Genomic DNA, 17,276 nt, shown 5'->3' on the forward strand with positions numbered 1-17,276 from the left:
GCTTCTAAGCCTCCTCGTGGTTGCTCGGCAAGACCGTCTTTCTGCGGCTCCAGGGCTCCCCTTATCATGACTAGTATAGGCCATCGTCCATCGTGGAACAGTAGCTTGGATTTGTTATTGAGTTGGGCCAAATACACTTCCATGACAGAGATGCTAGTCGCTAGGTACTGTTGGTCCATATCTTGAATATGCAGTATCCCGCTTCGAAGAATGAGCGAACCGTGCGAGCGGGTGTAATATGAATCCGATGGTATTGATTCCTGTATGGGATCATCAGGCACTTCTCGTATCGCTGCTATTGGGCCTCTATGATATCCCAGGCTCTACTACAGTCTGTCCCCATTACAGCTACCGTCACAGCTACAGATAACCTTGCTTGCTTGCTTGCTTTTAACCGTTGAAACACATGGACGTCTTTATCGTCCCAGATTGCTTCTTTCGAGACTCCATTTCGCTGAGACGTGGATACATGTTACATCGGATCTGTTTCATATAACCATGCCATAAAACTCAGTCGTAATTGACTTGTTACATGTCATTTACCGAATAGAAACAACAATTTTTCATCCCATGCATACACGATCTCGCACGGACAGACTCAGCTTTTTGTCATTATCACCAACATTAGAGACAGAAAAGGAGACCATGAGTTATTAGACGAGCCAAGCCAGACCAAAGACAAGACAAGACCACTTAACCATCCCTGTCCAGACTAATAGCTATGGCGTGGGTGTGGCAGCCACCGCAAATCAAATGGTCGATGCTTTGGTCCGTGAACTGAGAAAGCTCCACAAGCCACGCGGGTCAATGGAATGCTGGCGCTGGCTCTTCTGTTCTACCTGGAATATCACAATGGATCATGAACGAACCAAACATGGGATACCTACTATCCAAGTCGCTCTCGCCTCAGGAGGCAACTTTCCTCCGAGGCGAGATAACGACATTCCCCATGATCCATTGCGCGAACCGGCTATCCGTACAATGATCAGCAGTCTATGCTCTCCACGTGCTTCGTAGCTGATCGACACTACTACTGTACGATCATGATGAGCCGCTACAGATTGTGACTCCTATTCTACTAAACAGGATATCCATATCCATCCGTCAATGATCCGAGAGTGATTCCAGTAAACCACCTGGACCACCCACCAGGTCCTCTCCTGACAATTAGTTATTCCCCTGGCCCGAATGAGCAATTGTGATAAACGTGGACGATGACCATGTTAGTGGCTATTATACACACAACCCAAGACTCAATTCTCAGGGCCAGCTTCTGTCCATCCACTCAGTTCAGCTCAGCTCAGCTCGACACCAACCCAGTAAGAATGCCCTCCTCAACGTGTGGCCGTGCGGGATGGCCCAGGAAATTATCCAAAGTCGCTACCCGTCGTGGTGTCGCTACACCCAGTACCACACTCGAACGGCAGCTTGCAGGTCTTACTGTAACCCGTCAACAACAGCAATAAATATGCTTAGAACGGTCAAGATCTCATTTCTGTAAAGTTTACCGGATAAGAGCTCACTCTCGCCTCAGAAATGGACGCTATCATAAAGTCAAAATAGGGCCCGAACCAACGGGACACGTCTCGAACCCCGGATCCATCAGGTCGGCTGGCACCTTTTGCCCCTCCAAAGGCTGACTAGCACTGAGACGAGACGCTGGTCAATCTGCGATCCTGCAGTACATACAATGGCTAATCTGCGTGACAGCGACAAAAAAAAAGGTCGGACATTTTCCTAGGTGCCGGGACTGGGCGGAGAAGAGGGCCGAACGTGGCTCCCGGTTCCACGGTAGAGGCTCAGTCAGGTTCAGGGTACGACAGAGACAACGAAAAAGGAGGATCGACACCAACATAGAAACCTAAACCTGGTGCTTGCAAATGTCTTAGACATTGTCCATCTCGAGACTTTGGTCCTAATATGTACTGTATGTTACGTGGTCTCGTCTCACCTTCTCACCACTTACAAGGCTCTGACGCCGCCCGCACCGGAACTCATTGTCTCTGCTTTGCAGCATGACTGGCTCGTGTCGTCACTCTCTGATCTGTCTCAGTGCGCTAAATTCATCCCCTGCAGCTTGTCAGCTCTAGTCGTCCAGCCACTTTTTGTATAAGGCAGGCTACGTTCTCAATTGGCGTGCTCTGGTTATTGCGTGCATAACGCAAGGTAGTCAACAAGCGGCGTATTGATGGTACCATCAAAATATAGATCCAATCTCAACAAGATAGGTAGTCTACGCGTTGCTGCAGAACGCCAGGTCCTCTGTACTCTGTTTGGCTGCTTGCTTGAGTGACAAGTACGTTTCACGCATCTCACTACACGCTGTTCAACTCAGTCGCTTTCTCGCAGCTCAACTTCAGTCAATGGGTTATGCAACGGAGGGCACAACAATTGCTCATCAATGCTCATCGTCTCTCCATTGTCACATATTCCTTTAGCATATTCTGTTTTAATATTAGCGATCTAATCCTGGGTCCTCTTATGACCCAACTCAGTCAGTACATACAGCCCGTGCTTCAGAAACAAAGCATAGACGAACACCTTGACATCACCATCTCCATGTTTGCTTGGTTTAAAAGACCAGGTGACTTTTCAGGCTCGGCCCGAAGTCTAGCCATCGTTTCCGGCGCTTCAGGTAATAGCCTACCCTCTCCTCGGGACATGTCCTTGCGTCGATGTTTGCTCAACCTTCAACTCTACCATTGGGTGCTAATTACAGAAACATGAGCCTGACGCCTCATGCGCGTTGCCTTGTGTTGGGAGCTGAGATAAGTATGATCTGCAATGAGGGCTGCGTCCTTTGAGTGGTGGTGTTAGGAAATGGTTATAAATAGACAATAACATGCTGGTCACAATCTTAGCAAGACCAGAGATCTAGCTGTGGCTCAATGATACATGGCACGTATTGCAGTGGAACGAGAGTCCCGACAACACGGTTTATATTTGTGCTCTGATTCTGCTTACTCGAGCTGAGCTAATGCCCAAAGTGAATAAGTCCGTCGCTTCTTCATAGCTGAAGAGTGAGGCTTTCTTCTGGGTACCACCAACACATGCTATCCCGTGATCTGTTCCTCAGAGGTATATGGTCGAGCCCAATGGTTATCGATTCGCATTCAGTCATGCAAGTGATCAATTTCCTTAGCATGAAACTGGCTGTTCTTGAATCGAGAGTTTGTCTGATCCACTGCAAGTCGGCGAAAGAGCTTAGTCAAGACAAGTCGCCTTTGCTCTCACTACTACAACAGCTGCTAGGATCACTTTGATACTTCAAGCGCCGAGGCCGATAGACTGGCCGCGGTATGGGTTGCGCCTTGGAGGCCCTCCAAGTGTTCCTGTCGTGTTTATTAGAGAGTGCGAGCACTGAAGGGGGTATCACAACTTTACCTTTAATATTTCCATACCTACATAAGCGACATACTTCCTTTTCTAAACTGACACCCTCGATGATGGTTTCGGGGCAGGTCGCCATCAGCTCGCCACGGATGCAGAGCTCGACGATTCGGCTGCTCAGTCGGCAGCACTCCTTGCACTGGACGTTCTCGCCTCGACACATAGCTATATGAATATTCAGTTTCGATCCGTCAGGGCATTGGGCTTTTGATGAGGAACATACTCACTGGGATAGCGTTGTGGTGGTGGTGATTAAGAGGTGGTAGAACAATTAGACGGCTATAATGATAGTCTTTGTAGTGAAGCAAGATGCGATCAACGCAAATATATAGGGATCGAAGAAGTGAATGTTCCTTCCAATAAATCCAGTGCACTGTATTAATGAATTCACCTGTCGAACAATCAGTGTTCGAGTACTGAACCGTAGTCTTGAGGCCTGCCCTTTGGAGAATGGTTAGAACTACTTGTTCACAAAAGCGAACAGCAGAACAACACGTCTAATACATTTTGATGGGAGCTTATTCTGTGCCTACGGATATTGTTCAGTGTTTCTATTTTCATACTGTTTCAGTATCTAGTGGCATTTGGTGGTCCCCGGAGTTCTTTGTTCAAAGTGAAGAGAAGGAAATGAAACCATGAACAACTATGGTTTCGTCCACCTCGATCACTAGTTACAGAAACAAAGAAGTCTTATGACATGAACCGCAATGTTTCTTCAAGGTATTCGGGGTTTGTCGTGTTTAGCTATCGCCGAGTTACTGTAGGGTCAGTTCGGGATAGAGACACCAGACAGATAATAGAAAGGTGACGAGACAATATCTGAGATCTATACATGACTCCGCTCAAGGATTTCCTATAGCTACTTGTTTAATTGCTCCGCCAGGCCCGGTGATTGTTCCTCGCCAATATCAATCTCGGCTTCACAACCCGTGCCGCTGAGTTTGCGAGACCGATTTGTATATCAACAAAATGAGAAGCTTGCGAAACATGACCGGCATCATTGAAACTCACTGAATTGCTTTATTCATTACCTACCATCGATGTCTCGGTTCTTTGTCAATTTATTGCTAGTTCTGCGTGAAAGAACTGGGCACACAGGCCAGCTCGGGTATCAAGGTGGCTGTGATATTCAGCTCCAATACGATATTCTTCAGCGGGCAGCTCTGGGATGGTTATGTCTGTGCTTAAAGGTGAAAATACATTCCTAGATGTTTCGTGGCGGCTGTAACATCCTGCCACTGGCAAAGGGTGTCGAGTTTGCTCTCGAGGCAACTCTTATTGTGCTTGTTGAAAAATGACTATCAAGCAAACAATAGGTTTATGGCCACAAGATCTCAACCATAGCAAGTTTTTCTTCTTCTTTAAAGTTGGAATCATTCTCTTACCATCACACAAATAAATTAACTCGTCAAGTCATTCCTTTCTCTAACAAACAATGTGGCCTCGCCCCTACACTATGCCGAGGGACTATCTGCTCCCTTTACTCTCAGTTTGTCTCTTTGTCATACAACTTGGTCTTTCTGTAAGCGACCTACCGTCTATTAAGCTCATGCAAGATATTGTATGTAGGCATGTCCATCGAATCGATAGCCCTGAGCTACTTCCAGAAGAGAAATGTCGGGATGAGCCGGTGCAGCAACGACTTAACTTCATCATGATGGGGATGCAAATATCCGCCACTATTTCGGGTATGTTTCCATCTCATCTCATACATGTACTTATTAGGATCGTGTGTAGGACTGACAAAACTGCAGCTACCTTAGTTGCGTTCCCCTTGGGTGTTCTCTCAGATCGAATCAGCCGACTTCCTGTACTAGGTGCAAGGATCCTCAGCATGATACTCTCACAATCATATGCCATGTTCGTACGCTGGAAATCAGACATGATTCCACTCGAGGCAATATGGTGTATCGGTGTCGCACTTCTCTTTGGTGGAGGTCGAAGCGTTGCTGAGGCCATGGTATTTGCTATCATTGTGGACACGGTACCCGAATCCAAGAGGCAAGCTTAAATTCCGAGGGCGAGATAAACTAATTGCTGACGAGGGTTGCTATATCATCATGGTTTCAGTGGGTTATGGCCTCTGGACTTGCTGCTCAGCTCGAAGGCCCTGTGCTATCAGTAGAGCTTGTTCAGTCATCGGTATGGATGCCACTATTCTTGTCCTTGGGCTTGGTACTCGGAGGCGGTATCACCCTAGTGAGCATTGGGCCGTATGACTATGGTCTGGAGTCGAACATGTTGAGCTTGGAGTCTCTCAAGAGAACATCCGTGATGGTCGCTTTCAAGTCGATGTTCTCTAGGCCTCTCCTCCGGCTTATCCCTGGTACTGTCATGACAATCCCACTAGCAACAGTGCAGACTGATATCGCCATTCGCCTAATGCCCATACAGTTCAGCGGGCCTCTCAACCGTTCTATACTTATTGTATCTTTGCCAAGCTTGGTCACACTTCTCACCCTATGCATACTGCTACCTGTCATCACATGTATCTGGAGCAAACTCACACGTTCGCCAACTCATCGCAGATGCTCAAATCTAGCTTGCGCGAGTTCGTTGCTATTCTTAGCTGGCTGCCTCTGCATGATGATGGTAACAAAGGAAGCCTTCATCGTTGCAGGCCTAGCCGTGTCGGCACTGGGCTCAGGTCTACCTACGCTATGCCGGTCCATGTTAGTTAGGATGACAGGGGATGAGAGAGCCGGGATGCTATTTGGGCTACTGGCGGTCTGTGAGATCCTAGGTCTTCTCGCTTGTGAGGCAAGCATGGGGGCGTTGTTTGGGGTTGGGCTGAAGACGTGGCTGGGGATGCCATTTTGTCTGGGGACAGCAGCTTCTCTTGTTATAAGTCTGACCACATGGCTAGTCCCCACGAAGTTATTGAACACTGGAGATGGCTGATCAGTTACTGTCTCATTAATTCCATGTTGACAGGCATATCTGGTCTGGAGCTAGCGACTACCGTATGGATAATTACCATAGTACAGTTACCCTGGAGCATCGCCATTACTAACAGATTCCAACATTATTAACGTTACACATAAATACACAGTAGCTTCTCCACGGCAGCCGCTTAAAAACTCTATACTCAAAGAGATCATTCTCAAATTGGCAGGTGAATTTGTCCACGTCGTGTATCTTATCATTACACGACGTTGGTGTAGCGATGTTTGCCTGTGACACTGTTCACAAACGACAATCAAAGATCGGCAGTTTTTATTATTTTTATTATTATTATTTTCTTTTTTTTTTTTAAATAGAAAAAGACAGTTCTGAAAGGTTCAGGGAGTCATAAGTGAGACAAATCCAGGTCTTAGTGTTATAACAATATAAGCGCCGGAATTGATCTTTGCCAGCATACCCTGATCTCACCATATGCAAGATGGACCAGTAAGAAGAGCTCGAATATCTGCAAGTCTCGGATTCTCACGCTTTTCTTTTGCCATGTCAAGGCCCATCAAGAGTTACATAGCGAAAAGTCAAAATTGATTGGGCTCGGCTTAGATCAAATGCCCCGTCAAAGAATCAGCAGATCAGAGGAAGACGAGACAAGGGAATGCAAGGGTATATGCAACAATACCCAATTATGTTATGTTATGTTATGCAACTCTGTCGTGTGTCAACCGTGGCAGATTTCGCCAAATACCATCCGACCTTGACTTGGCTCTGTTCAACCTCAATTACTCTGAGGCTCTCACTTCCGAGCTTCGAGAGTTGTGTATCTCGTAAAGAGACGAGGTATAAAAACGGTCATCACGCCATATCGCCGACTTGTCAGATAATAGCCTTATCTGTAACGACACCAAGTACGCTCAACTGAGCAATTTATAAAGACTCTTCTGTGCTCAGCCAGAGACTGGAAGCTACGCCAAGTACCAGAGATCTCTCTCTAAGAAACGACAGTGAGATGGCGGCCCTAAAAATCGATACAGAAGAAGCTCTTCGGCGTGTCATTCACACAACACCTATTATTGATCATCATGCCCACCCTCTTCTAAAGCTGAGTGCTATAAGAAAACATCCTCTCCTATGCATCGCTACCGAGGCCAATGGAGATGCCATTGAAGACTCAAAGACAAGTTTGGCACATCTTCGTGCTGTAAAGGTTCTTGCCAACCGCCTAGGCACCGACACAACTTGGGAAGCTGTTGAGGCCGCTGTCGCCAGAAAGCAGAAGGGAAACTATGATGAGTGGATAAAGACGTGCATGTCAGGCATCGAAAACATCTTGGTCGATGATCTTCTGGGCGATCCGGCTGATGTTGAGCCTTACCACACGCTCAATGCCTATACGAGAAGCCCCAACAAGCGCATCCTTCGAATCGAAGAGGTTGCAGCGAGCTGTATCGAAAAGGCCTGTGGTCAATTTTCACACCCTTCAGAGGCATTCTCAGGATCTGTCGAGAATTTCATGAACGCCATCTATGATGCTCTCGATGACCCGGAAATTGTCGGCTTCAAATCTGTTATCTGCTATCGAACAGGTCTCGTCGTCACTCAAGTCACCGACCTTGAGATTATCATGCAACAGTTCCAGCTCATTTTTGACACCCGGAAAGAAGACGGTGCTCAACCATTCGAGAGGCTTGATCATGAGCCACTCAACGATTACTTCCTGCACATCCTGGCGGGCTTGATCCAGAACGGCGAGGATGAGCACAAGAAACCTATCCAGTTCCACACTGGTCTTGGAGACAACGATATCACACTATCCAAGTCGTCACCCGCACATCTACAGGAGTTCATCAAAACATACCCAGATGTGCCAATCGTTCTCCTTCATGCCAGTTACCCTTTCACTCGTGAAATGGGATACTTGGCGAATGTTTACAGCAATGTCTACGCTGACATTGGCGAAGTATTCCCCTTCATCAGCCGCGAGGGACAAGAAGGTGTAGTCCGACAAATCTTAGAACTCTGTCCAGTATCAAAGATTCTCTGGAGCACCGACGGACATTACTTCCCGGAGACTTACATCATAGCCGTGGATCAGCTCCGGGAGGTGCTGCAGACGGTGCTAGCAGATTATGTCCACAAGGGAGATATGACCTGGACACAGGCAGCTCAGCTGGTTCAAGACATTCTCTTCAACAACGCCAACAAGCTATATGATCTGAAATTAGAATTCAAGCCATTGCCACCAGACTCGAGTCAAGGCTTTGAGTCTTCTGAGCAAACGTACGTTGCGACACTGGCCAGATTCCTTAAGAATAAGGAAGAACCGAGATTCTTGCGGGTGACTTGGACTGACTTCATCGCAATGTCTCGAGCGAGAGCAATTCCTATGCGCCGCGTCTGGTCCATGCTGCGAAACGGCGAAGACTTTACACTCGGCGTGACAAAGGCTGGTCTTGGAATCGACCAGAGAGATTCGCCAGTGCCGAGTATCACACCAACAGGAGAGTATAGATTGCATCCCGATCTGAGCAGCCTTCGTATTGGTCCTCGTAAGGGACATATAAGTGTCATGGGTGACTTCAAAGAAAAGGACGGTACACCCGCGCCTTTCTGTACACGTACCCTCCTAAAGAAGACACTCAAGCAGGCAGCCGAGCAGGGACTCGAGTTTACGCTCGGATTCGAGATCGAGCTTGTGCTTTTCCGCCGCGGTCACGAGAACAAGTTCGAACCACTTGATAGCGATGGACATATGTGGTCGGTCACTCGGGCTCTGGACCATGAAGCGGTGATTGAGGTTCTTGAAGATGCCGTTGAACAGCTCGATGCTGCTGGCGTGTATATTGAGTTGATGCACCCCGAAAGTGCCAATGGGCAGTACGAGTTTGTTCTGCCCAAGGCATCGGCGCTCGAGGCAGTTGACACTCTCCTCTACACCAGAGAAGTCATCAGCAGTTGCGCTACAGCAAAGGGATACCGCATGACGCTTCATCCTAAGCCATATGCCATGTCATGCGGAACAGCAGCGCATATGCACATGTCTATCTCATCACCTATCGGATCGGATAAGCAAGTTTACGAACCCTTCTACGCAGGCGTCCTGAAGCATCTCCGAGCCATTGCGGCCTTCACATACAGCAGCATGGTCAGTTATGAACGCGTTGTAGACGGCTGCTGGGCCGGCGGGACTTGGGTAACATGGGGTACCCAGAACCGTGAAGTGCCACTACGCAAGATCGAGGGTAGTCACTGGGAGATCAAGTGCATCGACGGACTTGCCAACCCCTACTTGTCGCTTGCGGCGATCCTATTAGCGGGGACAAAGGGCGTTGCTGACGAGGAAGAGCTGGTCTGGAAAGACTGCGCCAAGGACCCTGCAGTGCTGTCTTCGTTAGAGAGAGAAGAGCTCAACATGAGTGCAAGATTGCCTAGAAGCATTCAAGAGGCGCTTGCGGCGCTGGGTGAAGATGAAGAGCTGACTGAACTACTTGGTCCCGAAGTTGTTGAGAGATTCGTTGATATCAAGAAGGCCGAGACAGCTATTTTGGAGGAGATGGGGGTTGATGAGCGGAAACAGTGGGTTATGGAGCGATACTGAAGCTGACGATGACCTCGTTGACATTTGATGAGGAGATGGATATTAGCTAATAGACTGAAAATTTGACATCTTCAGCAAGGCTTTCTACATTAGTGAATTCATCTCCCCTGCCAGCTGAAACATTTGATGCCCAGTGTCATGATGGTGACTCCGCAACAATGGGGCACGAAGCTCTGGAAATGCTCTAACATGGACATGGCGTTCGTGAAACCCATGGTCCTGGGTACGGTACCAGGGATTATGCAGGGAGCACTTCTGATCAAACACCAACATTAGCAAATAGGCCAACTTTGTTGAAGATGAAACTAGGCTACGGCAGAGTGACAGTTGGCTTAGTGGCAGTGAGTGGTGGCTTATTTGAGGGGCTTCTCTGCTGGAATGAGGCGGTTGACATACTGTCTACGGCTCTGCGCGAAGCTAGCTGGCTGGCTGGTAGGTTATAACGTCGTTGCATTCCATTCCATTCCATCTGTTGATGATGGAATGGATGCACTTCAAGAGCAAAGAGCAGTCTTTAACAATTAAGATCCTTGTGCTTATCATGAGGATTTATCCACAGATTCTGGTGCTGGGTTTGACCTCTTATAGGTTATGCAAAAAGTCTGGACCCTATGGGCCGTATCATATCATTTTAAAGGTGCCTCTCAAAGTGGATCGTCCGTCCCAAGCAAAAGCTGCTGCCGATCCAGCCTCGAAACTCAGATCTAGGAATAAAGAAAGCTTGGCTGAGGTCCCCACTATTTCTCGTTTTTATCCGGGGTCTGCTCGCTTCTTATTCTGCTTCTTCCTGGGACGTGGAAATTAACGACGGAGCGGAGAGCCCATCAGAGGAGTAATGTCCGTGACCAACTTTTCTTCCTTTTTATCTATTTAATCTTGAGATGGGCCAATTCATGCTTCAAAAGTGAAATAGTTCCAAGGGACTGAGGCACTAAGACCAGCCTAGGAAAAGTGCCCTGACTAAAGACGAGCCTAACAACGCCGTCGGCTCCTCTTTGCGCTATTCGCAACAGTTCCAGGTACGTCGGTCGACTTCGCCATCCGTTGACATTTGCCACTGACAGTGAATTTGCCATGGAGATGAGTGGATCGGACGTTTCAAACAGAATCCACAGCAACATTCTTTGACGGAACATGCATGTTTCTAATAAGATCCAATGTTGACCGACCAATCTCGCCTACCGGTGGTATCACCATGTGGCATCCTCAAACCCTCTGTATGTACTTCATGTTTCTCCGTAAAATTGACTTTATGTAGACTCTACACTTGGGCTGGTCAAGCAAACCTTATTGATTAACGATAAATCCATTTCTCAGCTGGCCCTGTCAGCGGAAATCACCGTGTCGCGCGTCGCATCCAGCAAATTCCACCGGTTCGTTGGAGAATCATCCCGTCCAATGGTTCAATGTGCCATGTCCATGCATTTCATTGTTTTCCTTTAAAGGGCCTTCCTCGTTGTTGATCAATGTACGCGATCGGTCGGGTTGCGGACGATCACTTCCTTTAACTAACATGCCGATGTCCATCACCCGTAGCCGAACTCAATCTAGTTTGGAGTTTGTTTGCCAAAGTCCAATAAGCACTTATCGCCAAGGGGAATAATGCATGCGGAAGAGTTGTCGGTTGCCAATATTCCTGATGGCTGATGCTGGGTCTGCACCTAAGTAAAGAGAGAATATCGTCTGCTTTTGATGGATATACCAATCCTTGATATTGCATGATATGGATCCTGGAGATTAGTCTCTTTGTGGTTTAGGTTTCTGAGTGGCTTGACCACTAACATTAACAGACCAGCCAGCAATCCGCGAAACGGGCGAAGAGCTCGTAGCTTACTGTAGCTTACTGCTCTGTAGTCAACCTTTTCTATAGTGTCTTATTAAGGTAGGTGCCTAACTTCAGGTCCAACCGGAACATTCATAGCGCCAACCTCGACATGCGTGTCCCGCGTAACCCGCTCGGTCCAGTAACAACCCGTATTGTTGACTTGCTTGTCCATTCAGCTCCAGTTTCTTTCGAGCTCGAGGGCAATTCTGCATTCTTGAGTTTCCGATGTTGATTCACACCAAGGATTTGAACTTCATCCAACCAGTCCTCGAAGAATATTGCCTCAAAATTCAAGCCGTGGCAACGAATTCATGTACGTTCTTACAACAGCCGTTTATTGAGCCTCCCCCTCCACGCGTCGGCTCCTCCAAGGGCCAAGCTTTTACCACTGTGACAGTTCAGCCCACAGGATGGCCTAGTGGCCCAGACAGCTTAGTATCCACGCATGCCCCCAAGAGACTCCGCCGATCGCTACCATTTCCAACACCACTCTCCTCCCCAATCTCCATCCATAATCCATCTCCCCCAGCTCTTACATCCCCAGTCCTGGGTTGTCTTTGTGTATCCGCCAGCTGCAGCTGCGACTTCGCACGCACTCGCACGACTCACCCTCCTTTCAGTCTCAGCCAGCAAAAGATCGAGTACTCACCTAGTAAATAGAGCCGACGTTTGTAGGAGGACACTTCAACCTTATTCCAGACCTTGTCTTTTTGTCGAAACCGTTCCCAGTCCCCGGGAAGGCCGAGTCAGCACACCACAGTCTCACTACAGCTTTCGCCTCCCTTGGCCGTGTTTGTCGATCAACGATCCACAACCGCCAAGTCCCTCCACGACGCATCTCGAGTAATTCTAGGCGACGGCCATAGCGACCACCAGCGAAGACGGAGTACGATCTTGAACCTTGACGTCGAGCCGACTTTTCAAGATCAAGGCGCCGGGGGCGAGCCTCCTCAACTTCAACTGGCTCTAATTTCAATTCAGCTTTTCAGCACGACTTCCTTCGTCTGCGCCTTGCTCTGAACCCTCCCAACGCAACCGACGATGCCGCGTCGCCGCGCTCGACCCTCTAATTCTTTCTTCTAGCCTGCCTACCATGCGGATCGCCATTCGTGAGCAGCTTGCAGCCCTCGTTCTTCTTGCCGTTCTCGTCTCCCTCGCCATTGTCTCTATTCCAACATGGATCTATGTCAATCGCTTTGTAGTCGACATCGAGCGCGAGGGTCTGCAGCTCACGGCTTCCCTCAAGGCTTCCCGGATCTCTGCAGAGCTCGGCCTCATTGAGACCATTGCCATGACCATTTCTTCTCGAATCCTCGTTCAATCAGCATTCACAAATTTCTATAATACTGGTGACCGAAACTGGGAAGATGCCCGCGAAGATCTAGAGAGCGCACTTGCTGTCAGCACCAGTTCTGGTCTGTTGCAAGTAAGACTATATTCGAGGAATGAGACGGGTGCTTCTAATGGCGGTTTACTCAACGTGACCTCCCTTTCTGCACCAGAGATCATTCTGCCCTATGGCAGTTCAACTGGCTCCGAGATTCGACTCGGCGATACTGATGAGGGCTATCCACCGGCTCTCTTCCCTAATCTTACATATATCAATCTTGAGCGGCCAAGTTCTCAACGCAATAATACAACAGCTTTTGCAGCCGAGGCATTCCCAGATGTTAGGATTGCCCGCGATGGTGGCTTATTACTGGGGCCACTGGTTCTCAATGAGAGTGCTTCTCTCCTTTCCGTAACAATTCCTGTTCGGGACAACAACGATACCTTCATCCTTGGCTACATGACTGTGGTTACGCTTGCCGAGTCACTCACCGCGGTTCAGGAATCTCGTGAAGGATTGGGAAAGACGGGTACCGTCTTACTCATTGGCCCTACTGATCGGTCAAATCGTTTTAACAAAACTCAGCCCGCCAGCAATGCGACATATACTCCCAACCGTGATGAATTTGGTAATGTGATGGTCAAATTTGTCCTTCCTCCTAAGAATCCGGAAGGACAGAAGGATCGTCATGATGTTCATCAGTTTGTCAGCGAGACTGGTAACAGAGCATTTCCTGTCAAGTATTACCCAGCAGCGTTCGATTCGTTCACAAAACATTATAATACTGTCAATAACGCCAGCGCTCTCCTCAACACACACAACGAACAAGACGTCCGTGTCGCAGTTGGATTTGCTCGAACACAAACTCCCCTGGCAAACTGGACTGTCATCGTCGAGAAAGCCAGATCAGAAGCCTATAAGCCGATCAACACTTTGCGGAACATCCTGCTTGGAACCGTGTTCGGTACTGTCGGCTTGATAGCCTTGCTGGTCATTCCATGTGCTCACCTTAGTGTGTTGCCTATTCGAAAACTCAAAGCGGCCACAGAAAAGTCAGTCAATCCCCCAGGATACGAAGACTCATTCATCGATTCGGATTCCGAGTTCGGAGAGGAGATTCCCAGTTCTGGAGGGATATCACGACGATCGAGAAAACGAGGACCAATAGCGAAATTTATTCGAAAAATGCAGGGAAAGTCGAATGGGCCGAGTTCAAATCGAGATGTTGCTCGCCGAATGTTCAAAATCCCTGCAAAAGTCGATGACCGGAAGCACTTCGTTACGGATGAGCTGACTGAGCTGACGCGAACCTTCAACGATATGAGTGACGAATTAGTAAAACAATATCTTTCCCTTGAGGTCAAGGTGGCAGAGCGAACAAGGGAGCTGGAGGAGAGCAAGAAGGCAGCGGAGGCGGCTAACGAGAGCAAGACGCTTTTCATTGCCAACATTTCCCACGAACTGAAGACGCCCCTGAACGGCATTCTTGGCATGTGTGCCGTATGCATGGAAGAGAACGACATCGTTAGGATCAAGCAATCCTTGAAGACACTCTACAAGTCCGGCGACTTGCTACTTCATCTCTTGGAGGACTTGTTGAGTTTCTCCAAGAACCAGATTGGCCAGCAGCTCAACCTTGAACTGAGGGAATTCCGACTGGCCGATATCCGATCACAGATTTTGACCATTTTCGACAAGCAGGTTCGAGAAGGAAAAATCAATTTCTCGGTAGAGTTCATCAGCTCCGACAATATCGACATCAGCGCAAGTCCAGACAGAACGAATGGGGAGACAAGATTACCAGCACTTGGACCCTATGGAACTGGAAGATTAAAAGACATGTGTCTATGGGGCGATCAACACCGAATACTTCAGGTCATCATAAACTTGGTGAGCAACAGTTTGAAGTTCACGCCTCACAATGGCAGCGTCTCAGTCCGCATTAAGTGTCTTGGAGAAGCAGATGCCATCGCTGAGAATGAAAGCCGTACATCATCAATATCGAAGAACTCGCGGAACAACTCACGGACTGGGCGTCCTCGACAACGTGGAAGCGCCAGCTCAGCAAACTCGGGAGGCTCAGGAAACCGAAACTCGATCCCGAAGTTCAAGGGCACAGGAACTGCCCTGTCCATCAACCCCATGGACCCAAAAGCAACTCCTCATGTCCTGGTCCGGGAGCGATCCCCTACGCCTCCTCCACCAGGCGCCAAGTCGTATGTGTTCGAGTTTGAGGTTCAGGATACTGGCCCAGGCATACCTGAGCATATGCAGCAAAAGGTTTTTGAGCCTTTTGTCCAAGGAGATCTGGGTCTGAGCAAGAAATTTGGTGGCACTGGATTGGGATTGAGTATCTGTCACCAGCTAGCAGGCCTCATGGGTGGTTCTATCAGCCTGCGTAGCACTATGGGTGTCGGCACAACCTTCACTATGCAGATCCCACTAAAATACGTGAAGGACCGGTAAGTGTTCACCAGCGAAATTGCTACAAAGTTACTAATAGTTAGATCCAGAACTTCCAGCACTGCATCGAGCAGTGTGAAATCCCGCCCAGTGAGCGTAGATGCTAGCGACATAGAGCCACAGCGCGTTGCTCCTGGTACCCCGAAGCCTGCAGCTGAAACCAAGTCAGCCGGTGCCCTCAACCCACAACCTCGATTGGTCGGATTAAGTCAACCATACTTTGCTGCTGACCCTCCATCTATCAAGAGTGCAGAACAAAAGATGGCTGAAATTGATCGTGCCATTGCCAGTAAGGGTGGTCAAGGCAGGTTACGCGTTCTGGTTGCCGATGATAACTCAACCAACATCGAAGTTGTCAGCCGCATGCTGAAACTTGAGGATGTTTACGATGTGACTATTGCGAAGGACGGCCAAGAGGCCTACGATTTGGTGAAAGCAACAATGGAGAAGAACCAGGCATTTGATGTGATTTTCATGGACGTCCAAATGCCCAACCTTGATGGGCTGCAAAGTACTCGACTTATCCGTGAGATGGGCTACACATCCCCCATCGTTGCTTTGACAGCCTTTTCAGAAGAGAGTAATGTGAAAGAATGCATTGACTCGGGCATGGACGAGTTTCTCGCCAAACCTATCAGACGGCCGGCCCTTAAACAAGTGCTGAAGAAGTTTGCAACAATCCCAGAGGAGCCGGAAGACGAGAAGCGCTCGTCTTCGCTGAAACCGAAAGCTAGAACGAATGGTAATGTCATTCAGCCACATAAGGAGGGCGAGAACGGCGCACCACGAGAGAAGCATGGATGAGTGCTTTATCCCTGGTATGCTGTGCACCTACAGAAGCCACAGCTAGGAATACGAGCGAAGAGTGACTCGTCACGAAGACAGGCATATTTATACTAAATGGACAAAGATCCCTATACAACACCTCAACCGACATACATCTCTTACCTATTTGTTTCAAGTTGCAAAAGTCTAGCGGGAGGAATTGTCTTTTTCTGGAGTTTGAGCATTTTTCTTATCAAATTTTCAAGGGGGACGCGGATCAGGAAAAGAACCGCTCCAGTGTCTTTTGGCTTGTTCAGGTTATTTGTCACGCACGTTGACGAGCATCGCGACCTCTCTATACTCTATTTTGACCGCATTTCTCGCTTTTGCCATCACATACAGTTGATCGGCGCGCACGTATATAGGCGTACACGTTTTGACCTATTATAGTTATCAATTGCACATGTTTGCGGATACTGGAAGTGGAATACAAAGGTGGTCTCAGTTACAGCATCGCAAGAGGAGGCACACGAGGAGAAGAGAGGACAGAAGAGAGAAGAAAGAAGAGGCGTATATACATACTCATGTAATTATATATATACGCATAATACTGTGACGAAGGAAGAACAGAAACTTGTCACTTGACCCATTGCATGACTTCGTGCCTATGCTCGTTGTGACTTGTTGAAACCAGTAGAGGGTAGTGGTAAAATTGAGAAAACTACCTGATTGTTTTCTTCATTCGTGCCAGAGACCAATGTAGGTTGAGGCATGTTGATGCGGGACGAGGTATCCCGCAAGTCATTGAAAATATTAAATGATGTGAAGAATTAGTAAGGAACTTGAATGGAAAACAAGAGCGATCTTTTCACCCAAGAAGGCGCAGTGGCAGAGTGGTCTAATGCGATAGACTAGAAATCTATTCTCTTCGGAGGCGTCTGTTCGAATCAGGCCTGCGTCGGTATATTCTTTTTGGGTGTCAAACCTCGTTTAAGTATATCTCTTTT

The 17,276-nt window shown here is 48.2% G+C and overlaps 3 protein-coding genes and 1 non-coding gene across 4 annotated transcripts; all 4 read left to right on the forward strand.

Annotated features, from left to right (window-relative positions):
* Positions 1–4,846: 4,846 nt before the first annotated feature.
* Positions 4,847–6,291, forward strand: FOBCDRAFT_201662 (putative MFS transporter; the record flags this gene model as incomplete). The annotated part of the gene is made up of 3 exons (XM_059609009.1): positions 4,847–5,078; positions 5,145–5,350; positions 5,461–6,291. The coding sequence occupies 3 exons, from the start codon at positions 4,847–4,849 to the stop codon at positions 6,289–6,291; spliced, it is 1,269 nt and encodes a 422-aa protein (XP_059464914.1).
* Positions 6,292–7,257: 966 nt separating this feature from the next.
* Positions 7,258–10,148, forward strand: FOBCDRAFT_293204 (uncharacterized protein). The gene has a single exon (XM_031184086.3). It carries the CDS (start codon positions 7,298–7,300, stop codon positions 9,884–9,886), a length of 2,589 nt encoding a protein of 862 aa, XP_031039728.2. The 5' UTR covers positions 7,258–7,297; the 3' UTR covers positions 9,887–10,148.
* A 2,656-nt stretch (positions 10,149–12,804) lies between these two features.
* On the forward strand, positions 12,805–16,308 carry FOBCDRAFT_274132 (uncharacterized protein; the record flags this gene model as incomplete). Its single annotated transcript, XM_031184087.2, has 2 exons — positions 12,805–15,503; positions 15,555–16,308. 2 exons carry the CDS (start codon positions 12,805–12,807, stop codon positions 16,306–16,308), a joined length of 3,453 nt encoding a protein of 1,150 aa, XP_031039729.2.
* Positions 16,309–17,148: 840 nt separating this feature from the next.
* Positions 17,149–17,230, forward strand: FOBCDRAFT_t119. The gene has a single exon. It is a non-coding gene; the product is annotated as a tRNA-Ser (tRNA).
* The last annotated feature ends 46 nt before the right edge of the window (positions 17,231–17,276 follow it).

Source organism: Fusarium oxysporum, chromosome V (assembly GCF_013085055.1).
Source record: "Fusarium oxysporum Fo47 chromosome V, complete sequence".
Lineage (NCBI taxonomy): Eukaryota > Fungi > Ascomycota > Sordariomycetes > Hypocreales > Nectriaceae > Fusarium > Fusarium oxysporum.